The sequence below is a fragment of the Bos taurus genome, chromosome 6, assembly GCF_002263795.3.
Source record: "Bos taurus isolate L1 Dominette 01449 registration number 42190680 breed Hereford chromosome 6, ARS-UCD2.0, whole genome shotgun sequence".
NCBI lineage: Eukaryota > Metazoa > Chordata > Mammalia > Artiodactyla > Bovidae > Bos > Bos taurus.
The window spans coordinates 67,347,743-67,369,378 of NC_037333.1; the positions used below are offsets into that span (position 1 = coordinate 67,347,743).

At 38.6% G+C, this 21,636-nt stretch overlaps 1 protein-coding gene across 10 annotated transcripts in view; it reads right to left on the reverse strand.

Moving 5' to 3' along the window:
• Positions 1-21,636, reverse strand: part of FRYL (FRY like transcription coactivator) — a 269,078-nt gene that overhangs the window by 168,351 nt on the left and 79,091 nt on the right. For 2 of the 10 annotated variants that reach the window (XM_059887459.1, XM_059887452.1), the window contains exon 1: positions 971-5,715. The exons of 3 other annotated variants lie outside the window; for them this stretch is intronic. In XM_059887459.1, coding sequence (XP_059743442.1) covers positions 971-1,043 — 73 coding nt within the window. In that variant the 5' untranslated portion in view covers positions 1,044-5,715. Of the gene's footprint in view, positions 1-970; positions 11,603-12,577; positions 12,668-21,636 lie in introns of those variants that run through there. 5 more of the 10 variants (XM_059887456.1, XM_059887455.1, XM_024993144.2 and 2 more) reach the window with 4 other exon arrangements.

Here is a 21,636-nt window from a genome sequence, read left to right on the forward strand (position 1 = left end):
GATTATAAAACAAAACTATATCAAATATTTTGGTTAGAGAGTTAGCCAGAAAAAATTAAATTTAGTCTCTCATATTTTATTCATTAGCTTGCTTAGACATGGACAGCACAGTTGGGAGTAAGAACAACTGGGTTCTAATTCCAGTTCTTTGCCACCATATGACCTTGGAAAAGTCACAGTTTTTCTATCCTTCAGTTTCCTTTGGGCAAAACAGATATTACAGCAGAATTTCTGCTTGTTTATTACTTTATTAGTCTGGTATCATTTTATTAAGATACTTTTCACAGAAAAAAGAAAGAAAAGAAAAACAGACTATGATAATAAATAATTTTCATAAGTGCTTTGAGATCTTCAGAGACAAGTGCCACTGGAATTTACTGGAAAGACTACACAAAATCAGTATTTGCCAAGTCCATATATTAGGAAGGAATGAATAAAATAAGAGCTCAGTGATATTGGTTTTAATGACTTATCTGAACTTTGAAATACAAAAGTATATCATCCTGAATGTTCTTTATCCTAAAATTGAGTACACGTGAAAATTACTCAGTGTAACTTCAGGACTATGAGAAAGTTGCAGTCATTACATTACACTGTCTGATGCTTTAAGATAGCTAATGCTGCTTCCAATCAACATTTCGTGCAAACATAGCTGTGGAATAGTACTGGTATCCGATAACCCTGCAGACAGAGATTAGAGCCTGTTATCTTTATTCCCCATTTTTGACCAAGAGAGAAACTTTGCCAGAAGGACACAAATTAATAAGAAAAGCCCAGACTGGTCAGAGAATATTTACTCATTTTACAGCTGCCAGCATGTGCACACCCAGGTTGCTCTAGCTATCTTACTGATTCTTCATGTTATTTTCAACAGCTTTCATTCAATTTGTATGGGGCTAAAGAATTAGCATGCAAGAAATGGCAATGATCATACCTCAAGCATTTCTCCTGTTTAGGCAAATATACTTACAGCTGCTGCTCCAGGACTTTAACAAGGACTTTATGCTAATTTCAAAAAACACAGAATCCTGTAGACTCAACATTGTGTCCCAACTGGCTGCAGCAGCAGCGGTAGCAGCAGCAATGGATTTGTTGATCTCTCTCTGAGCCGCTGTCCCTTCTGCTTTCACAGGCAGCAGAGTTTTGGCCCACAGAGCCTCAGCTTCATTACCATGCAGTCTCGCAGTGACGCACAACTATAGTGGAAATGCTGCTGAATGCAGATGAACTATTCAGCTGAATAAAGCCTTACAAGTTTATCACAAGTGCCCTGAAGGACACCCTCACCTTTCCTGCTGGAGATACACACGTGGCCAAAATCACCAGCTCTGTTTATTGTCCCCGTTATCAGTTTTGATGAGCTGTGTCTCTGGCTGCTTTCAGTGTAGTCGCTACTGCTAGTAAACAGACAAGGGTGGCGCTCTGCCCTTGGGTGCCAACTTTTCTAGCTCAGAGCCTCAGAAGTCAGAAACAAATTTGGATCCAACATTAAGATCTTTAAGTCTCTTCCTATAACAGCTGACCCTCCCTGCTGCCAAAAAAGCATCGGAGGTGTTTATTCCACTTCAGTCAGTTTCTCTAGGTGATTTTCATAGTCAGTTCTCTCCACCCCTCTACACACCCAGGCAGTAAGCAGTGACTTTCTCAGCGGGCTTATGATGATGCAGAGTCCACTGCCTCACTTAACCCGCCAGAGAGAACGCTGGCTAATGGAATCAAAGGATGATGTAATGAACACCGTGGCTGAGCTTCCATCAGCCTCTAAAACTGCTCAGCTCAGGACAAAGTTTCCTCTGCTACAGGCAACTTATTCAAAAGAGAGAACTCTATTAGAATAATGGGATTATTTTAAAACATAGGGTCTTCTATTCTTAAAACAGGACATAATTCCTCTCAAACTCTTATGGTCAGAATACCAGTAAATAGTGAGAAATCCTCTGGCCAAACAAAACACACGTTTTAAAAACTTTATTCTATAGAAGCTATTTTTAAATGGAAAGCTAACACTATTGAAAGTCTGACTGCTCTTCAAAATAGTAGAAATATTCTAAAATCAAACCTGACAAATAATATTTGGTGTTAATATCATAGGAAAAATGTCTTGACCTCACAATTTACCATTACTCCGAAGATCAGTATTGGGGGGAATGGAGGAAGGTGGTATTTTTCCATCTGTGGCAATACATTTGTACTCATCCATCTATATACTTCTGTATCCTTTAAATACCACAAGGAATAAGTAAATTTCATGATCAAAGTCATAACTGAATGGATTAATTCATAGCCAAAAGGCTAGGCACTATATTAAAAGCTAAAAGAATATTCTTCTATGCATAATACATTAAGGGGAAAAGATAGTCATATTCATTAAGACACATTCAGTGGTAATAGTATTACTGAGAGCATCATTTAAAGCTTATTCCTTCAGAGTAGTCCAGGAACTCTGGAATAAGTCTGCAGCCATTCCTACCCCTGACAGATCTAAAATTGAAATCCAAACCAAGGCTACAAAGGATAACCACACAGAACTCCAATACCACAATACTGTTGTTTCAGCACATCTTCTTGATCAGACACATCTCAGGATCAGGGAAGAACAAGGTTTCTCCTGGCCTAACGGAGCACAAGTGCCTCAAGGAGTTGCATGAACAAAGGGTACTCCATAGTCCAAAAACACTGCCTACAACATCCATTCTTGAACATTAACAATGTATGTCAACCAACAAAAGGCTCTCGGTTATACACAAACTGGTTCAATTTTTCCCTTTAATTAAATATTCCCCAAAGTGATTTGACAATATAATCCTTTTTTCATCAAATGGCTGTATTTGATGAAAAAAGGATTAACTCTATTAACATAGAGTCAGGGAATAAGCTGATCTAGATCCAGACAACAGAGAAGGTGATGGCACCCCACTCTAGTACTCTTGCCTGGAAAATCCCACGGATGGAGGAGCCTGATGGGCTGCAGTCCATGTGGTCACGAAGAGTCTGACACGACTGAGCAACTTCGCTTTCACTTTTCACTTTCGTCCATTGGAGAAGGAAATGGCAACCCATGCCAGTGTTCTTGCCTGGAGAATCCCAGGGACGGGGGAGCCTGGTGGGCTGCCGTCTATGGGGTCGCACAGAGTCGGACACGACTGAAGTGACTCAGCAGCAGCAGCAGCAGACCCAAACAAACTACACCAGTCAATGTCAAGACACAGAACTGAAGCATGTCAGCAAGCAGATAAGTCAGAAGGCGTACACACAGATATTTTATCATAGTTTTTCTACCACTACTGAGCTAAGCCTGTTAGTCTTACACAAAACTTAAAAGCTACTTAATATTATTTGTTCCACCAAAGTAATCAGAGCTTATTCTTAGTAAACCTTTGTAAACTATAAACTTTTATAAACTATAACTGTCACATAGAATGTCCAAATAAGATAATTTTTTTAGGGGCTAGAGCTCCAAAGAATTGATGCTTTTGCACTGTGGTGTTGGAGAAGACTCTTGAGAGTCCCTTGGACTGCAAGGAGATCCAACCACTCCATTCCGAAGGAGATCAGTCCTGGGTGTTCTTTGGAAGGAATGATGCTAAAGCTGAAACTCCAGTACTTTGGCCACCTCATGTGAAGAGTTGACTCATTGGAAAAGACTCTGATGCTGGGAGGGATTGGGGGCAGGAGGAGAAGGGGACGACAGAGGATGAGATGGCTGGATGGCATCACTGACTCGATGGACGTGAGTTTGAGTGAACTCCGGGAATTGGAGATGGACAGGGAGGCCTGGCGTGCTGCAGTTTGTGGGGTCGCAAAGAGTTGGACACCACTGAGCAACTGAACTGAACTGAGGGGTTAAATAATAGGTGATTTTTTTCACAATCTTAAAAAAAGAGGATTTTCTTCTGCTTAAGTTTCACATACATGGATCTAAAAGAATAAATCAGAACCTAAAGTGTCTCTTATATCTAATCAATTACTATGTGCATACAGCCAAAGGAAATCAACAGCTTCTTTGAGACAGAGCTACATAATTTAGGGCTTATTTTAGAAGTTCCATTTACACCAGGTCTTCCTTGTAACAGAAGGTGAATGAAAATGACACTTCCATTCATATGGAGAGTAATTCAACAAACCCATGTGAGCAGAGCCTGGGTTCTTAGCATTATACTGAAATGCAAAAAACAAAATAAGTAGCATTATTATTCCAACTATTATTCCCAACTTTAACAAACAGTAATGGACTAAGTATTTCCTTTCTAACCCTTGCCAAATGTTCATCACCCATATCACTGAGAACTACATACGCACTCAACAATTCTTCCAGGAGACCGGGCCAGAGTAGTACTATATTCCAAATGCTTCTCAATCTCTCAATTACTAACCAAACTTTTATATTACACAAATAATAACAGTCCTATCATCTTCAAGTAATTTCTCTATCTTCAACCTATCAATCAATCACATAGCTTAGAGCTTATTGCAAGCTCAACAAAGTGAAGTAAAAATTGCTCAGTCGTGTTGACTCTCTGTGACCCCATGGACTGTACTGTCCATGGAATTCTCCAGGCCAGAATACTGGAGTGGGTAGCCCTTCCCTTCTCCAGGGGATCTTCCCAACCCAGGGTTCGAACCCAGGTCTCCCGCACTGCAGGCAGATTCTTTACCAGCTGAGCCACAAGGGAAGCCTAAGAATACTGCAGTGGGTAGCCTATCCCTTTCTCCAGCGGATCTTCCAACCAGGAATCAAACTGGGGTCGCCTACATTGCAGGTGGATTCTTTACCAGCTGAGCTTAACCTATCAATTAATCACATAGCCTAGAGTTTATTGCAAGCTTGACAAAAGACTAGTCAAAATGTCAGTCAGTTTTCCATTTTATTCATTTCATAAATTCAGAATTCTCCAAGTTGTATCATTCATACATATTTTCTAGTCTAATCACCATAAAAAAATAGCTGCACAAATCATTTCTTGATGGCATATTCTTGGCAAAGCAGAAAAATTTATTTTGGATCATTTCCTTCAACAAACCTCTCCACCCTTTAGACTGTAATATTAAAGAATGTTTTTAAAATTTATAACATTTTTTAAAAATTCACAATTTCAATATTATCAGCCTTTGCTGAGGTCCTCTTGGCATGGGCCAGATACTGTAAAGCACAGGGAACAGAAGAAGGCTATGCCAGTCTTCTTGCCCCCAAGGAATCAGAAAGTAGATGTTCTTTCTTTTAATCAATTTCCATTTGATTCTATGTCCTTTTCACTGACATTTTAAGGATTCATGGAATCGGTTACTTGCTTTACATTTCTAAGTAGAAGGCAGATAACAGTATATCCTAATAAACTGAGTGTGTATATCAGGAAAAATTCTCAGTAAATCCTACAAAAATATTCCCATTTAGATATAGTATCCAAACAAAATGTTCTTTAATAAACAATGAAGTTTGGACTTAACTGACTATATCATACAATCCAATCCAAGAAAATTTAATGTTCTACCAACCCAAAAGGAAATAAAAGTCTTCAATTATTAACAATTCTTAGGAACAGTACAAATATAATGGATTATGCCTTATATTACTACTACTACTAAGTCGCTTCAGTCGTGTCTGACTCTGTGCGACCCCACAGACGGCAGCCCATCAGGCTCCACCATCCCTGGGATTCTCCAGGCAAGAACACTGGAGTGGGTTGCCATTTCCTCCTCCAATCCATGAAAGTGAAAAGTGAAAGTGAAGTCGCTCAGTTGTATCTGACCCTTAGCGACCCCATGGACTGCAGCCCACCAGGCTCCTCCGTCCATGGGATTTTCCAGGCAAGAGTACTGGAGTGGGGTGCCATTGCCTTCTCCGTGACTTATATTAACACCTTTTAAAATATCTCAGAAATTATTAAACCGGTATCCAAATAATCATAATATGGAAAAAACAGAAACTTGACAAGTTTTTCTACAAAAAACGTTAAATATCCTATCACTCCCAGAGCCTTTCACAGTCCCTACAGATTTTAGCCTCTTTGGAAAGTCCTCATCATTTCTGGAGTTTAGAAAAGAGACTGAAAAGTTTTCGGTATGGAAGGAAAGATGCTCTTGGGTCTATGAGATAATTAACATCACACATGAAATATAAAAAAGAAAAATCAAAAAGGCTGTAGAAATCACTTCCTATTTTGCTTTATAATACAACAAAAAATTAACAATAATTATCTATAACAGTAGTTAACATTTACTTTTTAGTACACTTAATTCTACTTTCTCTATTTCCCAAATTGTCTACCATGAATTGGATTTAACATTTTAAAAATTCGTTTCCTTGGAGAAATCACTGATTCGAGGGCTAGAGCATAGAACACACAAGATAAGCCTGGAACATTTGTAAGGGCAGGAAGTGGGAAAGGGCTCAAAAGACAAAATAATATGGGTATGTCAAAGAGAAATGGGAGCCAAGTGATAGAGCTGCCAACAGTCAAAGCTAACACCTGGAGCAACAAAATAAACAATGTAGTATGGAATACTACAAAACCCAAAGTACAAAATAAATATGCATTGAGGCTGTACTTATATAAATAAATGATTAGGTAAATAAAGGAGAAGAGACAAATCTCATATTGTACACACAGAAGTGTTAACTTACTAGGCTTGACTGATATTCTTTGAAAGGTCTGCTTTGATTGGCCCCTGGCTGGCATCAAGGAACTTAAATTTTAAGAGGGGCCCACCATTCCCAGAACTGAAAAGAGCTGCTCAATTATGCATAAATTTTTGGTACAAACAATATAGTTTATGCTGAACAACTGCTTTCCTTCAGCAAGTCCAAAACGGGGTATGTGCCATGTCAGCAGCCCCAATAAAAATCCTGTAATCTGAGTCTATAATGAGCTTCTTTTCTATGAGGAGAAAAAGAAAGATAAAGAAAAAAAAAAAAGACTCAAATGGAACACAGATAAAACAAACAATATCTAAAAAATACATTTAATGGCTGGCACCAGGAGAAGATTAGAGTTTGTGAAAGAAAAGATCAGTAAATATGGAGAAATGGGAACATTAACTCTACAAAGTGAAGTCTAAATGATAAAACAAGGGGAGGAAATGCACAAAGCCTCAGTGACCTTTGGAGCAATATCAGGTAGTCTAATACATGTTGGAATATGCCAACCACATCATAAGCTAACTGCTGGAAACCAACGACAAAAGAGGAAAATCTCAAGAGCAGTTGAAGAAAATGATAAATTACATACAGTGGAACAAAGATAAAAATGAACACATGTTTCATCTGAAACTATACAAAGCAGAAGTTGGAATGCATGCTATCACTGAAAAGCTTAAAACTGATGACTTATAATTCTATTATCTGGTGAAAATATCTTGCAAAGATCAAGCAAAAACTTTTCTGAGACAGACAAGAACTGAAAGAATTTGTCACCAGTATATCTACATACAAAAAAATGTTAAAGAAAGTTCTTTAGGCAGAAGAAAAAATTATACTGGATGAAAACCTGTATAACCTGTATAACCTAAACAATATCATCGAAAACAAGTGATGGAAAGTGTCAGAAATGGTACACTGGCAGGAAGCAGAAGAACTTTTGCTTCTTGTTTTAAATTTTCTTTATGTTAATTGACGAAAGTGGTTAACAACCTACAACAAAATCAGGTTTATACTGTGTGTAAAAATAAAACATTTGACTACAACAGTACGAAGGATGAAGAGGAGAAACAAGTATCAAGTTTTAAGATGCTACATTCTACAGAAAATGTGCTATCATTTGAAAGTGGACTACAATAAGGTAAAATTCATTTTTTAAACCCTAGATTTAAAACCCCTAATTTTACTTAACAATTTTTAAATAATAAGCCAACAGTAGAATAAATTAGAATACTAAAAAGCAAAGGAGGAGGGGAAAACAGATGGGACAAACAGGAAACAACCACAAGATAGATTTAAACCCAACCATGTCCCTAATTAAATATAAACGGTCTAACCACTGTGTGAAAGCATCATGCCAGGTACAAAAAGGATAATTTAGTGAATAAAACAAAGCTTGAGCCCTTGGGAAGGTTGGGATCCAATGGTGGTGATAAACAGCACGTGGTATGTGGGTGTCCGTCCCTACATGCTGTGTGCTTAGTCACTCAGTTGTCTCCAACTCTGTGACTCAATAGACTGTAGCTGGCCAGTCTCCTCTATCCATGGGATTCTCCAGGCAAGAATACTGAAGTGGGTTGCCATGCCCTCCTCCAGCGGATCTTCCCAACCCAGGGATCAAACCCAGGTCTCCCACATTGCAGGACTGGATTTTTTATCATCTGGGCCACCAGGGAAGTCCATGTCCCTACATACATACATCCAGATATAAAATAACCAGTTGTGATTAAGTGCTGTGATGGTAATAAAGGAGGTATAGTGACAGAGAAAATCAGAGAAGGCCTAGATAAGATAGAGTGATCAGGGAGACGGCCACTAACAGGGAACAATATCAAATACGAAATCTGTTCAGCAGTGGACCTTCTTCTGAAGAATGGATTTTATGGTTAATCCCCAAAAGGAAATCAGACTGAAATCAAAGTAACTCTGGCTGACCAGGGTTAGAGTATCAGAGCCCTCGCCACTTGCCTGAGGAGATTCTCAAAGAATCCCTGAATGACTAATAGGCCCCCACAAAATACTGAGGTCTATAACTGGATGCCGTAGAAGAGCTCTGATCAAGAACAAGGTCAGACAGACCAACCTGATTAGTGAAGGGGAGAATGGACTTGAGGAGAACACAGTGAAAGCTGATGGGCTGTCTAAATTGCTTAGGTAAGGGGTAAGGACTAAAAAGATAACTAGTATACATATTTAGTGGCTTCCCAAGTGGTGCTAGTGGTGAAGAATCTGCTGCCAAAGCAGGAGACACAAGAGATGCAAGTTCGATCCCTGGGTGGGAAAGATCCCCTGGAGAAGGAAATGGCAACTCACTCTAGTATTCTTGCCTGGAAAATTCCATGGACACAGGAGCCTGGCAGGCTAGTCCATGGGGCCGCAAAGAATTAGACCCAAATGAGCACACACATACTTAGAATAACTCAGAAAAGGGCAATAAAAATGGGACTAGGAAGACAGATTCCATTTTTTCTGAATAGGTACTTCTTGATGGACCTGGTGACTGTTAGCATAGGGAAAAAAAGAGGCAAACCTAAATAGTAAAAAAAAAAAGTGACCCCTATACTTAGGTGACTGGGTGGACAGTGGTAGTAAACATGGACCGGCAAGGGGTGGTTTGCAAGGGGTAACAAGGAGAGTTTGGGCAACATAAATCTCAAGTCTAAAAGAGGCATCAAGGCTAGAAGCAAGAGAAGAACAAAGATGGAAGTATACAGACAGCCACTCTCACAAGTTCTCCAGGTTCTCCATTTGTGAAGGGCGTAAACAGAGTTCACTATCTCCAAGTACATGCTAGCCAATACTAACCACAAACTAACAAATTCAGCTGAAACCAAGAAAAATAAAAACAATCAGGAGACAATAATTTAAAAATGAAATAAACAAAGGAGTAATTATGGGACTCTTCCCCTGAAATATGAGGACCAGAATTCCATCTAGATTTCTGGAGAGAAAGGATTCAAGTCGTGACCAAATAAACTACTTATTTTAGAAGTATAAATCAAGTTTCTGAATTAATGGTCATACAACAGAGTCTCTAACAAAAATAAGCTTCAGACAATGTCACAGATTAGATCAATGCATTAGTGTATTCACAAGTTAGCAGCATAAAAGCAATAAAGAAGCTTTTTAACTAAGCTCAATAACTTGGAGAGTGGTTATCTATACATCAATATATTATTCAAGAATGCCATAAGGTATAATTACTGTTACCTTCCTGACACAGGGCATTGATTAATAGCCCAATTTATTCCTAGCCTTGAAGTTCTTTTTATATATTTCACACGTTAAAACAAAAAAATTGCTTCCTCTGCTTAAAATGAAGTAGTCCAGACCCTGTAATCATACTTTCTTCTCTGCCCTCAAAAACCATACAAATTTGCTATCATTTGGCCCAGTGCTAAGACATTATTATTTCTTGAATTAAAACAAAAATCTATTTTTGAATATTTAAAACTGATTTCTGAGTTCCTTAAGAACTCTAGACACTAGAAATCAAATGTAATTGCCTGAAATTGTTTTTGGAAAATACAGGTGAAAAAAATCCAGATACAAATTTTCTAGTCAAAAGGTTATTGGATTTATATTTTTTACAACATGCACAATGTATATTCATTGCCCCCAAAGAAACTAGAATTCTTAATACTAAGATACTTTCATTGTCAGTACAGGATATACATATGTACTGAGAAGAAAAAAGAGGATATGCATTATAACTGGTCAATCCTACTGGGAAAAATCACTGCACATGGTGATTGCAGCCATGAAATAAAAAGACGCTTACTCCTTGGAAGGAAAGTTATGACCAACCTAGACAGCTTATTAAAGAGCAGAGACATTACTTTGCCAACAAAGGTCCGTCTAGTTAAGGCTATGGTTTTTCCAGCGGCCATGTATGTATGTGAAAGTTGGACTGTGAAGAAAGCTGAGTGCCGAAGAATTGATGTTTTTGAACTGTGGTGTTGGAGAAGACTCTTGAGAGTGCCTTGGACTGCAAGGAGATCCAACCACTCCATTCCGAAGGAGATCAGTCCTGGGTGTTCATTGGAAGGACTGATGCTGAAGCTGAAACTCCAGTACTTTGGCCACCTCATGCGAAGAGCTGACTCATTGGAAAAGACTTGGATGCTGGGAGGGATTGGGGGCAGGAGAAGGGGACGACAGAGGATGAAATGGCTGGATGGCATCACCGACTCGATGGACATGAGTTTGAGTGAAGTCCGGGAGTTGGTGATGGACAGGGAGGCCTGGCGTGCTGCGATTCATGGGGTTGCAAAGAGTCAGACACGACTGAAAAACTGAACTGAACTTAACTGACTGGGAAAAACAGGTAAAATTCTATGGACCATAATTGAAGGTGAATTTAAAATGTATTGCCCAAAGAAGAACTTTTTTGAATGTGAAAATGGGCACTAGCTAGTAACAACATGTCAGAACAGAGATGTAAACCATTAACTGGCCAAGGTCAATGGAGACCAATGGTCACGTTCTCCATGAAGCACCATCACAAAGCAAAGGCTCATGACTTCCTGTCAACACTTGTCTTTCTGAATTTTTCTCACATTGTCAGTAGCACAATAAGTTTTCAATGAACTAGAAGTTTTTATTGTTAGAGCCACTTTTTTAATACCATCCTTACTTTTAAAACAAAAGGGTGAGTTGGCAAGGCTGTAATAAGGAATACGAAAGGAAAGGAAGTACCAAACTGCAGAAGCAACCAAATGTAAAGACAAAAATTACACTTAGGAAGTAGAGTACCAGCAGTTTTAGGAAGATGAAGAGATTGTTTATTGTAATTAAATGGGAAAGCCTAAAACCCAGGAAATGTTTATGAATGATCAATCTTAATCACAATGTATTATATTATATTAAAAACTAATTTGGAAGAACCTACCTTCCTAACATTAATATTCTTTAAAACCTCATTCTAAACCTTGTAAATCAGAACCCACTTCTTTATAAGATTCCCTAGGTCATTCTTACGGAGAAGGCAATGGCACCCCACTCCAGTACTCTTGCCTGGAAAATCCCATGGATGGAGGAGTCTGGTAGGCTGCAGTCCATGGGGTCGTTAAGAGTCAGACGTGACTGAGTGACTTCACTTTTACTTTTCACTTTCATGCATTGGAGAAGGAAATAGCAACCACTCCAGTGTTCTTGCTTGGAGAATCCAAGGGACAGGGGAGCCTGGTGCGCTGCTGTCTATGGGGTCGCACAGAATCGGACACGACTGAAGCGACTTAGCAGCAGCAGCAGCAGGTCATTCTTAAGCACAGTAAAGCTTAAGAAGAGCTAATTTTAAGATATATTTATATAAAATATAAGATATACTGATATAAAATTATCTTGCTTGTGTCATTTTTAGCACATCTTATTTAAAAATAATAACAAATATTTATTTAGAAATAGAGATTAACAAAATTCAGAGCCCTAAGATATAATAAATTTTCTGCATTCCTTATAAAGAACTTTTTAGAGTTTTTTTTAAAGTTTCTAGAAATATATGCCAGTTTATACATCTTGAGAACAGCATAAGAGATCTTATCGGATGGCTTACCTAACCTTAAATAATCACTCTTTAGAAACAGAAAATTCTGCCAAAAACGTATGTGTGCGTGCTCAGTCATGTCCAGCCCTTTGCAGCCCCATGGACTGTAGCCTGCCAGGCTGCTCTGCTCATGGAATTTTCCAGGCACAAATACTGGAGTGAGTTGCCATTTCCTACCCCAGGGATCTTCCTGACCTAGGGACTGAATCCATGTTTCTTGCATCTCCTGCACTGGCAGGCAGATTCTTTACCACTAGCACCATGTGGGAAGCATCAAATTTTAAATAAAAGTAGACTTTAAAACTCAGTTAATGTGCCAATAATTTACATCTATAATATCTAAAATTATTTTATATTATTACTTAACAGTTTGAATAAATCAACGATAGAATGTTTACTTTGCTGATACGGCGTTTGGAAAAACAATTCTCAAAGGCGGACTGATCCCCATCTTGATCACCATCTGTCTATAAAGAATCCTTGTGTTTCTAAAAAAAGAAATATGCAATGAATTACCTTTAGAGTTAATTTATTCTATTTTAAAAATGACTAGGTTTAAAAAACTTTATGGCTAAAGTAAGGCAAGGTGCATATTCTATTTACATATGTAGCAGGATGGGATGCTAAAGGTGGCTGGAAAGTACAGGGATAGCCTAGTAGACAATGAGTTCCATTATGGAAAGGTCCATAAAACAAGATTATTGATAAAAAGCAACTATTTTAGAACTCCACATCAGGGTATTAAGGGCATACAGGAAATCTGTTAAGCCAACAATTGTTATCTTTAAAGAATGAACCATATGGCCTTCCACAAATAGAGACTCACAGATTTTTTTTTTTAACTGAAGAATCTTTAGAGATCATGAAACATAGTCCCTCAAATCTTAGATGAGACAACTGAAGCCCAGGGAGGATAAATGATATAATTGGATCCAAATCAAATTAATGAATATTTAATGAATACCTACTGTGGATAACACACTATTCCAAGAGTTACAGAAACTAAGTTTAACAGTGGAGCCCTTCTTCAAGCGGTCCATTCTCTACTTCCCAGGTAAATCACCTGTATGTAGCTCTCTGATGTTAGCAATATCCTTTTCCATATTCTAGCTTAGAGCTGGAACACTTAGGTCCCTAGACCAAATCTGGTTCATCGCTTGATTTGTAAAGAAAGCTGTACTGAAACACAGCCACACACATTCTTTCACATTTCATCCAGGCTTCTTTTTTTCTACAGAGTCAAAGCTAAACAGTTATGACAGAGACTTATGGCCCCCAGATCCTAAAATATTTACTACCTGGCCCTTCCCAGAAAAGGCTTGCCAATCTCTATTCTAGATCACTTTTTGCTTTGATTTGAAGGGTGTTTTTTCCCCCACCTTTTTTCCTTTTCAAACTAATGGAAGGCTGGTTTTGCCTCAGGAACCACTGCCCACTGAGCAATGTGCTAGATGGTTTTGAAGGAAAAAGTCAGTGAGCTAAATATGGCAACTGACAGCAGCTCTCCATAACAAGTGAAAACTTGCTCTGGCACATAAAGGAGAAGAATCAAAGGACAGAAGACTCTTAACTTTCAACAAACATTTAATAAGTGCTTACTAAGTGCCTTCCATGGGGCTAAGCTCTGGGGCTACCCACATAGATAAGACCAACTTAGTTCTCAAAGAATTCACTACCTAGAAAAAGAAGCAACACTTTTATATTAAATGGAATAACAGAAGCTAGTGGACAAAGACAGAGAATAGTTAACTGAAGTTAGGGGTGACAGAAACTAGTTAACCCCAAGGACAATCACACAGAGACTTCTATTCCCCCTACCGAGTTCCAGCTGCAGGAAGTAAGCATGATTAGAAGCTTATATCTACGGATTGTTGCCTCAACCCAAAGGCCACAACGTATAGGTGGATAGAGTTAACCCTTGGACTGGATGTTGCTTCCTGATTCCCTTTATAGCACACTTTATTTTGTTTAAACTTTCTAGTATAATTCTTTTAGTTACATTTTAAATTTACACTCAGCTTTAGTCATCTTAACCTACTCTGCTGTGCATGTTTTAACCTCTATATTCTTTTTTGAGAATCTTCCAATATAGACATTATTTTTTATCAGTTTTTCACCTTTTTATGCATTATTTCTAATATTTGTTTATATTTTTCTTATCCCCTTTTGTTTCAACTATTTTATCTTAGACATGCTATCTCCTGCCTTTTGTTTCTCTAACTGAGAATAAGCAGGAGTGATGATCAAAATAGCCACCAGGAAAGTATGGTAACTGAACAATGTAACCAGCCCAGCCTCAGAGTGGAGGCGGGTCCAGGGAACCCTGGTGTGGCGAAGACTCACCAATTAGTTGACAAAACCTGAGGTGGTCAAGGTCTTCCCTTACAGCTCAGTTGGTAAAGAATCCACCTGCAATGCAGGAGATCCCAGTTCGATTCCTAGGTCGGGAAGATCCATGGGAGAAGGGATAGGCTATCCACTCCAGTATTCCTGGGCTTCCCTTGTGGCTCAGCTGGTAAAGAATCTGTCTGCAATGCGGGAGACCTGGGTTCAGTTCCTGGGTTGGGAAGATCCCCTGCAGAAGAGAAAGGCTAAGAGGGTCCTGGGGTAGGGCAGGAGGGCTGAAACTGCAGGAGCACTTGGGGAAGGGATGTTGCTATAGCTGAATATCAACTGATAGTAGAAATTGTAGTATTTTAACAACCGGTATCACCATACCAGGGTTGATACTAGATCAACATCAGTTCTGTGATTAGGAAAACAGCAGAGTAAGTGGGATAGAGAAGAAATCATTCCAGGCCTCTTAAAAATGGAGACAGGTACATCTCTATTTCAGTTAAGTTTCTTGCAAGTCCTTTCTAAAAGGACATTACAGGCAGACTTCTAAAAGTCTTTCTAAAAGCCAAATAAGTAAAGACCCTGCCCCTAATTCTAGCCACATTTAACTGCCCCGATTTTCAAAAATATACATCCATGTAATTTGAGGAGACAGTTCAAAGTGACCCTTCTTAAAAAGTCTTAGGTGAACTTTAAAACCAGCCAAGAGAAACTACTGAAGTAATACTGTTACACCAACTTCTAAAAACCTTCATATCTGAATCACAAGACCATTTGGCCGTAGCTATTTGGAAGAGCACACATTATAGACAAAGAAGGAAAGCACAGGAGAAGGTGTTGCAACCCAAGCTCCCATGATCTGTCAGGAAGCTATAAATCACATGCTAAAATGGTTCAGAATTATGCACAATGAAAGACCTAGATCCAAATTCCTAGAATGTTTTTTATGATGGAATGCTCCAAAGATAAATTCTAGCTAAACTGATTCATCTACCTCCAAGTCAAAAATTCAAAATTCTCTGTAAACAATAATAGCCACCGTGTATGGAACTGTGTATCAATTTCATTGCCATTTTTGGTAATCTTAAAAACAATGCTACATAGAAAATATCATTCAAATTCACAGGTGAAGTCAACTGGCCTAGAGAGATTAAGTAGCCTGTTCAAGGACACATAGCCAGTCACAGTGGAGCTCAGCTCAGGTTGGATCAAAGCCCCAACTCGACTCTGTTCTCAATACTTCACTGCCTCTCTCCTCTCACACTTGGAGGTCTTTCCAATATCACTTCTCTATCATGAGAATTCTCATAGACTCAGAGAAGGCGTGAAAGTAACCACCCACAAGGCTTCTCCTACAACCTTCAGTAAGTACTGCCTGAAAAGTAACCAAAGGCCCACTTAAGGAAGCAGTCCTACTTGATTTCAGGACAAGACCCTGACACTGGGGAAGGCTGAGGGCAGGAGGAGAAGAGGGGGACAGAAGATGAATTGTTTGGAAGGAATCATTGACTCAATGGACATGAGTTTGAGCAAGCTCAGGGAAATGGTGGACAGGGAAGCCTGGTGTGCTGCAGTCTGCGGGGTCACAAAGAGTTGTGCATGGCTTAGTTACTGAAAAATAACAACAATGAAAAGCTCAGGACTTCCAAAACCCATTTGCATAAAAAAGAATTCTTGAACTCCTTCAGACACTTACACATGAAAACAAGCTATCACTTGGGTCAAATCAGAAATTCTAAAGCAGACTGAAAATGACCTGGAGCTCAAGTTCTTCCATGATACTACTGTGCCCACCAATCTTTAATGACATCTGAATTTCAAAGGATTCTCCATCTCTTTTGGTCTGTTAGCATTTGAAATGGCAAAAGAAAAACTTCACCTCGATTTTTTCACAAGACTTTCTCTAAATTCCCTATTAATAGTCTAGTCTTTGATGAACACTTAGAACACTCTTTACTCATTTCATTCCCATCTTAAAACAAACTGGTCTGCCATGGTATTCCTCTACCCAATACAGGGTGTATCAAACAAAAGCAAGTTATTCGAGTGACATAAAATCTAACCACTGAGAGCAACGGTTCGACACAAACAAAACTAAAAAGATCACTTATTAAGAAAATCCAGTTGGTAATAGTTAGCATCCCCCACTCTTCACTAGTCACTTCTTCACTAGTCAGTTCAGTTGCTCAGTCACATCTGACTCTTTGCAAACCCATGGACTGCAGCACGCCAGGTTATCCATCCCTGTCCATCACCAACTCCCAGAGTTCATTCAAACTCATGTCCATTGAGTCAGTGATGCCATCCAACCATCTCATCCTCTGTTATCCCCTTCTCCTCCTGCCCCCAATCCCTCCCAGCATAAGGGTCTTTTCAAATGAGTCAGTTCTTCATATCAGGTGGCCAAAGTATTGGAGTTTCACCTTTAGCAACAGTCCTTCCAATGAATACTCAGGACTGATTTCCTTTAGGATGGACTAGTTGGATCTCCTTGCAGTTCAAGGCACTCTCAAGAGTCTTCTCCAACACCACAGTTCAAAAGCATCAATTTTTTGGCGCTCAGCTTTCTTTATAGTCCAACTCTCACATCCATACATGACCACTGGAAAAACCATAGCCTTGACTAGACGGACCTTTGCTGGCAAAGCAATGTCTCTGCTCTTTAATAAGCTGTCTAGGTTGGTCATAACTTTTGGAGCCCCCCAAAATAAAGTCTCTCACTGTTTGCATTGTTTCCCCATTTATTTGCCATGAAGTGATGGGACCAGATGCTATTATCTTAAAGTTTTCTGAATGTTGACTTTTAAGCCAACTTTTTTCAACTCTCCTCTTTCACTTTCATCAAGAGGCTCTTTAGTTCTTCACTTTCTGCCATAAGGGTGTTGTCATCTGCATATCTGAGGTTATTGATATTTCTCCCAGCAATCTTGATTCCAGCTTGTGCTTTATCCAGTCCAGCGTTTCTCATGATGTATTCTGCATATAAGTTAAATAAGCAGGGTGAAAATATACAGCTTTGACGTACTCCTTTCCTGATTTGGAACCAGTCTGTTGTTCTATGTCCGGCTCTAACTGTTGCTTATTTACCTGCATACAGATTTCTCAGGAGGAAGGTCAGGTGGTCTGGAATCCACATTGCTTTAAGAATTTTCCAGAGTTTGTTGTAATCCACACAGTCAAAGACTTTGACATAGTCAATAAAGCAGAAGTAGATGTTTTCCTGGAACTTTCTTGCTTTTTGATGATTCAATGGATGTTGGCAATTTGATCTCTGGTCCCTCTGCCTTTTCTAAATCCAGCTTGAACATCTGGAAGTTCACAAGTCATGTACTGTTGAAGCCCGGCTTGGAGAATTTTGATCTTTACTTTGTTAATGTGTGAGATGAGTGCAATTGTGTGGTAGTTTGAGCATTTTTAGCACTGCCTTTCTATGGGATTGAAATGAAAACTGACCTTTTCCAGTCCTGTGGCCACTGCTGAGTTTTCCAAATTTGCTGGCATATTGAGTGCAGCACTTTCACAGCATCATCTTTCAGGATTTGAAATAGCTCAACTGGAATTCCATCACCTCCACTAGCTTTGTTCATAGTGATGCTTCCTAAGGCCCACTTGACTTCATATTCCAGGATATCTGGCTCTAGGTGAGTGATCATACCATCATAATTATCTGGGTCATGAAGATCTTTTATGTACAGTTCTTCTGTGTATTCTTGCCACCTCTTCTTAATATCTTCTGCTTCTGTTAGGTCCATACCATTTCTGTCCTTTATCAAGCCCATCTTTGCATGAAATTTCCTTGGTATCTCTAATTTTCTTGCAGAGATCTCTAGTCTTTCCCATTCTATTGTTTTCCTCTATTTCTTTGCATTGATCACTGAGGAAGGCTTTCTTATCTCTCCTTGCTATTCTTTGGAACTCTGCATTCAAATGGGTATATCTTTCCTTTTCTCCTTTGCGTTTCACTTCTCTTCTTTTCACAGCTATTTGCAAGGCCTCCTCGGACAACCATTTTGCCTTTTTGCATTTCTTTTTCTTGGGGATGGTCTTGATCACTGTCTCTTGTACAATGTCACAAACCTCCGTCCATAGTTCTTCAGGCATTCTGTCTATCAGATCTAATCCCTTGAATCTATTTGTCACTTCCACTGTATAATCATTAGGGATTTGATTTAGGTCATACCTGAATGGTCTAGTGGTTTTCCCTACTTTCTTCAATTTAAGTCTGAATTTGGCAATAAGGAGTTCATGATTATGAGCCACAGTTAGCTCCCAGTCTTGTTTTTGTTGACTGTATAGGGCTTCTCCATCTTTAGCTGAAAAGAATATAATCAATCTGATTTCGGTGTTGACCATCTGGTGATGTCCACGTGTAGAGTCTTCTCCTGTGTTGTTGGAAGGGGGTGTTTGCAACGACCAGTGCGTTCTCTTGGCAAAACTCTGTTAGCCTTTGACCTGCTTCATTCTGTACTTCAAGGTCAATTTGCCCATTACTCCAGGTATTTCTTGGCTTCCTACTTTTGCATTCCAGTCCCCTATAATGAAAAGGACATCTTTTTGGGGTGTTGGTTCTAGAAGGTCTTGTAGGTCTTCATAGAACTGTTCAACTTCTTAAAACTCAACCAAAAAGCATTTGGAATTTTATAACAAGTCCTACATTTTGATTTCTTCCTCCTAGGGAACTATGGTGAACACCTCAAGAGAGATATACCAGCATTCTATTTAAATGTTTATATTCCATGAAATCATTAACACTTTGTAATGAAATGAAAATGGTATCTTAATGTGAGTCTCAATTGTTTTTGTTAAAGTCATGTGAAACAGCTATATACTTAATCAGATTACCTAATCAGAGTGTTATAAAAATAATTATCAACTGTTCATTAAAGTGCAACAAAGGATCTGAAAAAGATGCAGACACATCGAAATTACAGTATTTTCCTATTGAAATATCACTCTTAATTAAAATGAAAGCAGCAAAAGAAAAAAGTACGTGTTCCTTAGTGGAACAATCAATCTTGATAGATATACTAGTGTTTTAAAAAACATTTCATACATAAAAATTCAAAAACATCAAACACTGCCATGATGTAGAATAAAAGGACAGTAGCATTACTGTGTCACTTGGTAGCCAAGAAACCTCAAATAATTTGGTTAAGCCTCCCTGAACTAAAATTTTGTGTAACAACATATCTTAAAGGGTTTTCATGAGGACTTAGATAACATCTGCTTGCTGCTGCTAAGTCGCTTCAGTCGTGTCCGACTCTGTGCGACCCCATAGACGGAAGCCCAGCAGGCTCCCCCGTCCCTGGGATTCTCCAGGCAAGAACACTGGAGTGGGTTGCCATTTCCTTCTCCAATCCATGAAAGTGAAAAGTGAAAGTGAAGCCGCTCAGTCGTGTCCGACTCTAGCGACCCCATGGACTGCAGCCTACCAGGCTCCTCCGTCCATGGGATTTTCCAGGCAAGAGTACTGGAGTGGGTTGCCATTGCCTTCTCCAACATCTGCTTATTTAACCAATATTTATTGAGCAACTATTATATTCCAAACCCTGAAACACATCAGTAGACAGAGCAAAGTCTATGCTCAACTTATATTTTATTTGAGGGGAAAAAGAGAGAGGTATGCACTAAATGGGTAGACAAATGAGACCATTTAAGTAACTGGTAAATTAAAGCAAGGAAACAAGACCCAGAATAATAAGGTGTTCAAATAATGTTGATACATACTCAGTTCTGCTCAATGTCCCATTATCTCTGTTCTTGGTGAATTATAAAAGTCAGCCATAATATATTTACACTCACTTATTCTTGACTATAAACAGAATGAACAACAACAAAATTAAGGTTGATTCCATCTGAATAAAAATAACCCAACCCTGGAGATACAAGGATTTTGCAGCTGTTACAACAGAAGCCTGTGAAAACACACCGCCTGATTCTTAGGATCTGACTCATAACTATGCCTAACATTCATTCTCCTTCAATGGTCAGTCAACACTAGTATATTCTGAATCAGTGAAGAGCATTTTTTCCCCACCAACTCTTATGCCTGAAGATAAATATTAATATTAATAGAATTGGCATGAATAATATCTATCAGAAAATCAGCTTTTGATTACATAATTAGGACTCTACACAAAAAGTATACAGATATTTGAGGATTTATGAATAAGATTACATAACATGAACACAGGAAAATTGTAATTCCTTTTCCTATTAAGGAAATAGTTTAGTAAATAAATGATTTACTTCTTCACAACAAATTTACAACATTATACAGCCATATAAAGTAGAGTCTCTTTACTGTAAATTCTAACTGTTAGCTAATTATTTAATCAAAAAGCTCCATTACAGTAGGAATCAGGAGGGGAAAAACAAGTTAACCTTTAAGTTAAAAGTTTTAACCTAAACATAAAATCCATGTTTATTCCCTAGCTTTCTGATGTAGTGCCAAGTCCTTGTCTCTTAAGGTGAATTTGCTGATTACTCAACTATTGTCTTTCCCGTCTAGATTCCAGTCCATGTACATCACCTATGATAACCCAGTCTCAATTTCTTCAAAGTGGAGTGGGAAGTTAAAGGGCTCTAAGAGCAAAATCCTTCTTGAACACTTCTCTGACCTATGTGTAATTTAAAACAAATTTTCTTGAGGAATTCACTTCTGTGGAGTATAACCAAAGTATTCAACTTTGTTTATACCAAAATAACTTTCTTTTCAGCCTCAGCTTTTCCTGAGTTATGTGATACCTAATTAAAATACATGATCACAGTTATAAGTATAATTGGCATAAACAAGTTTGGTTGAAAACACAAGTCTTGGTAAGCCCACAACTAAACTTGTTAGGAGCAGAAGTGGTGGCAGGGGATTTAAACGGTGTGCAGTGTACTACCAGCAATTGTTAATATATTCTACAGAGAAATAGAAGATTTTAGGTAAATTCAGTGGGTTGTTTGAGAATTTCTATCAACTTTTAAAACACCAGGTTAGTTAATGTTTAGAGAAAGTTTAAAAAATGAAAAAATTTATCAAAAGCAAAGAAAAATGTTCTTCCAAATATCAACCCCTGCAAATATGCATATTTTTTTTAAAGAAACCGTAAACATCTATAAATACTTCTGG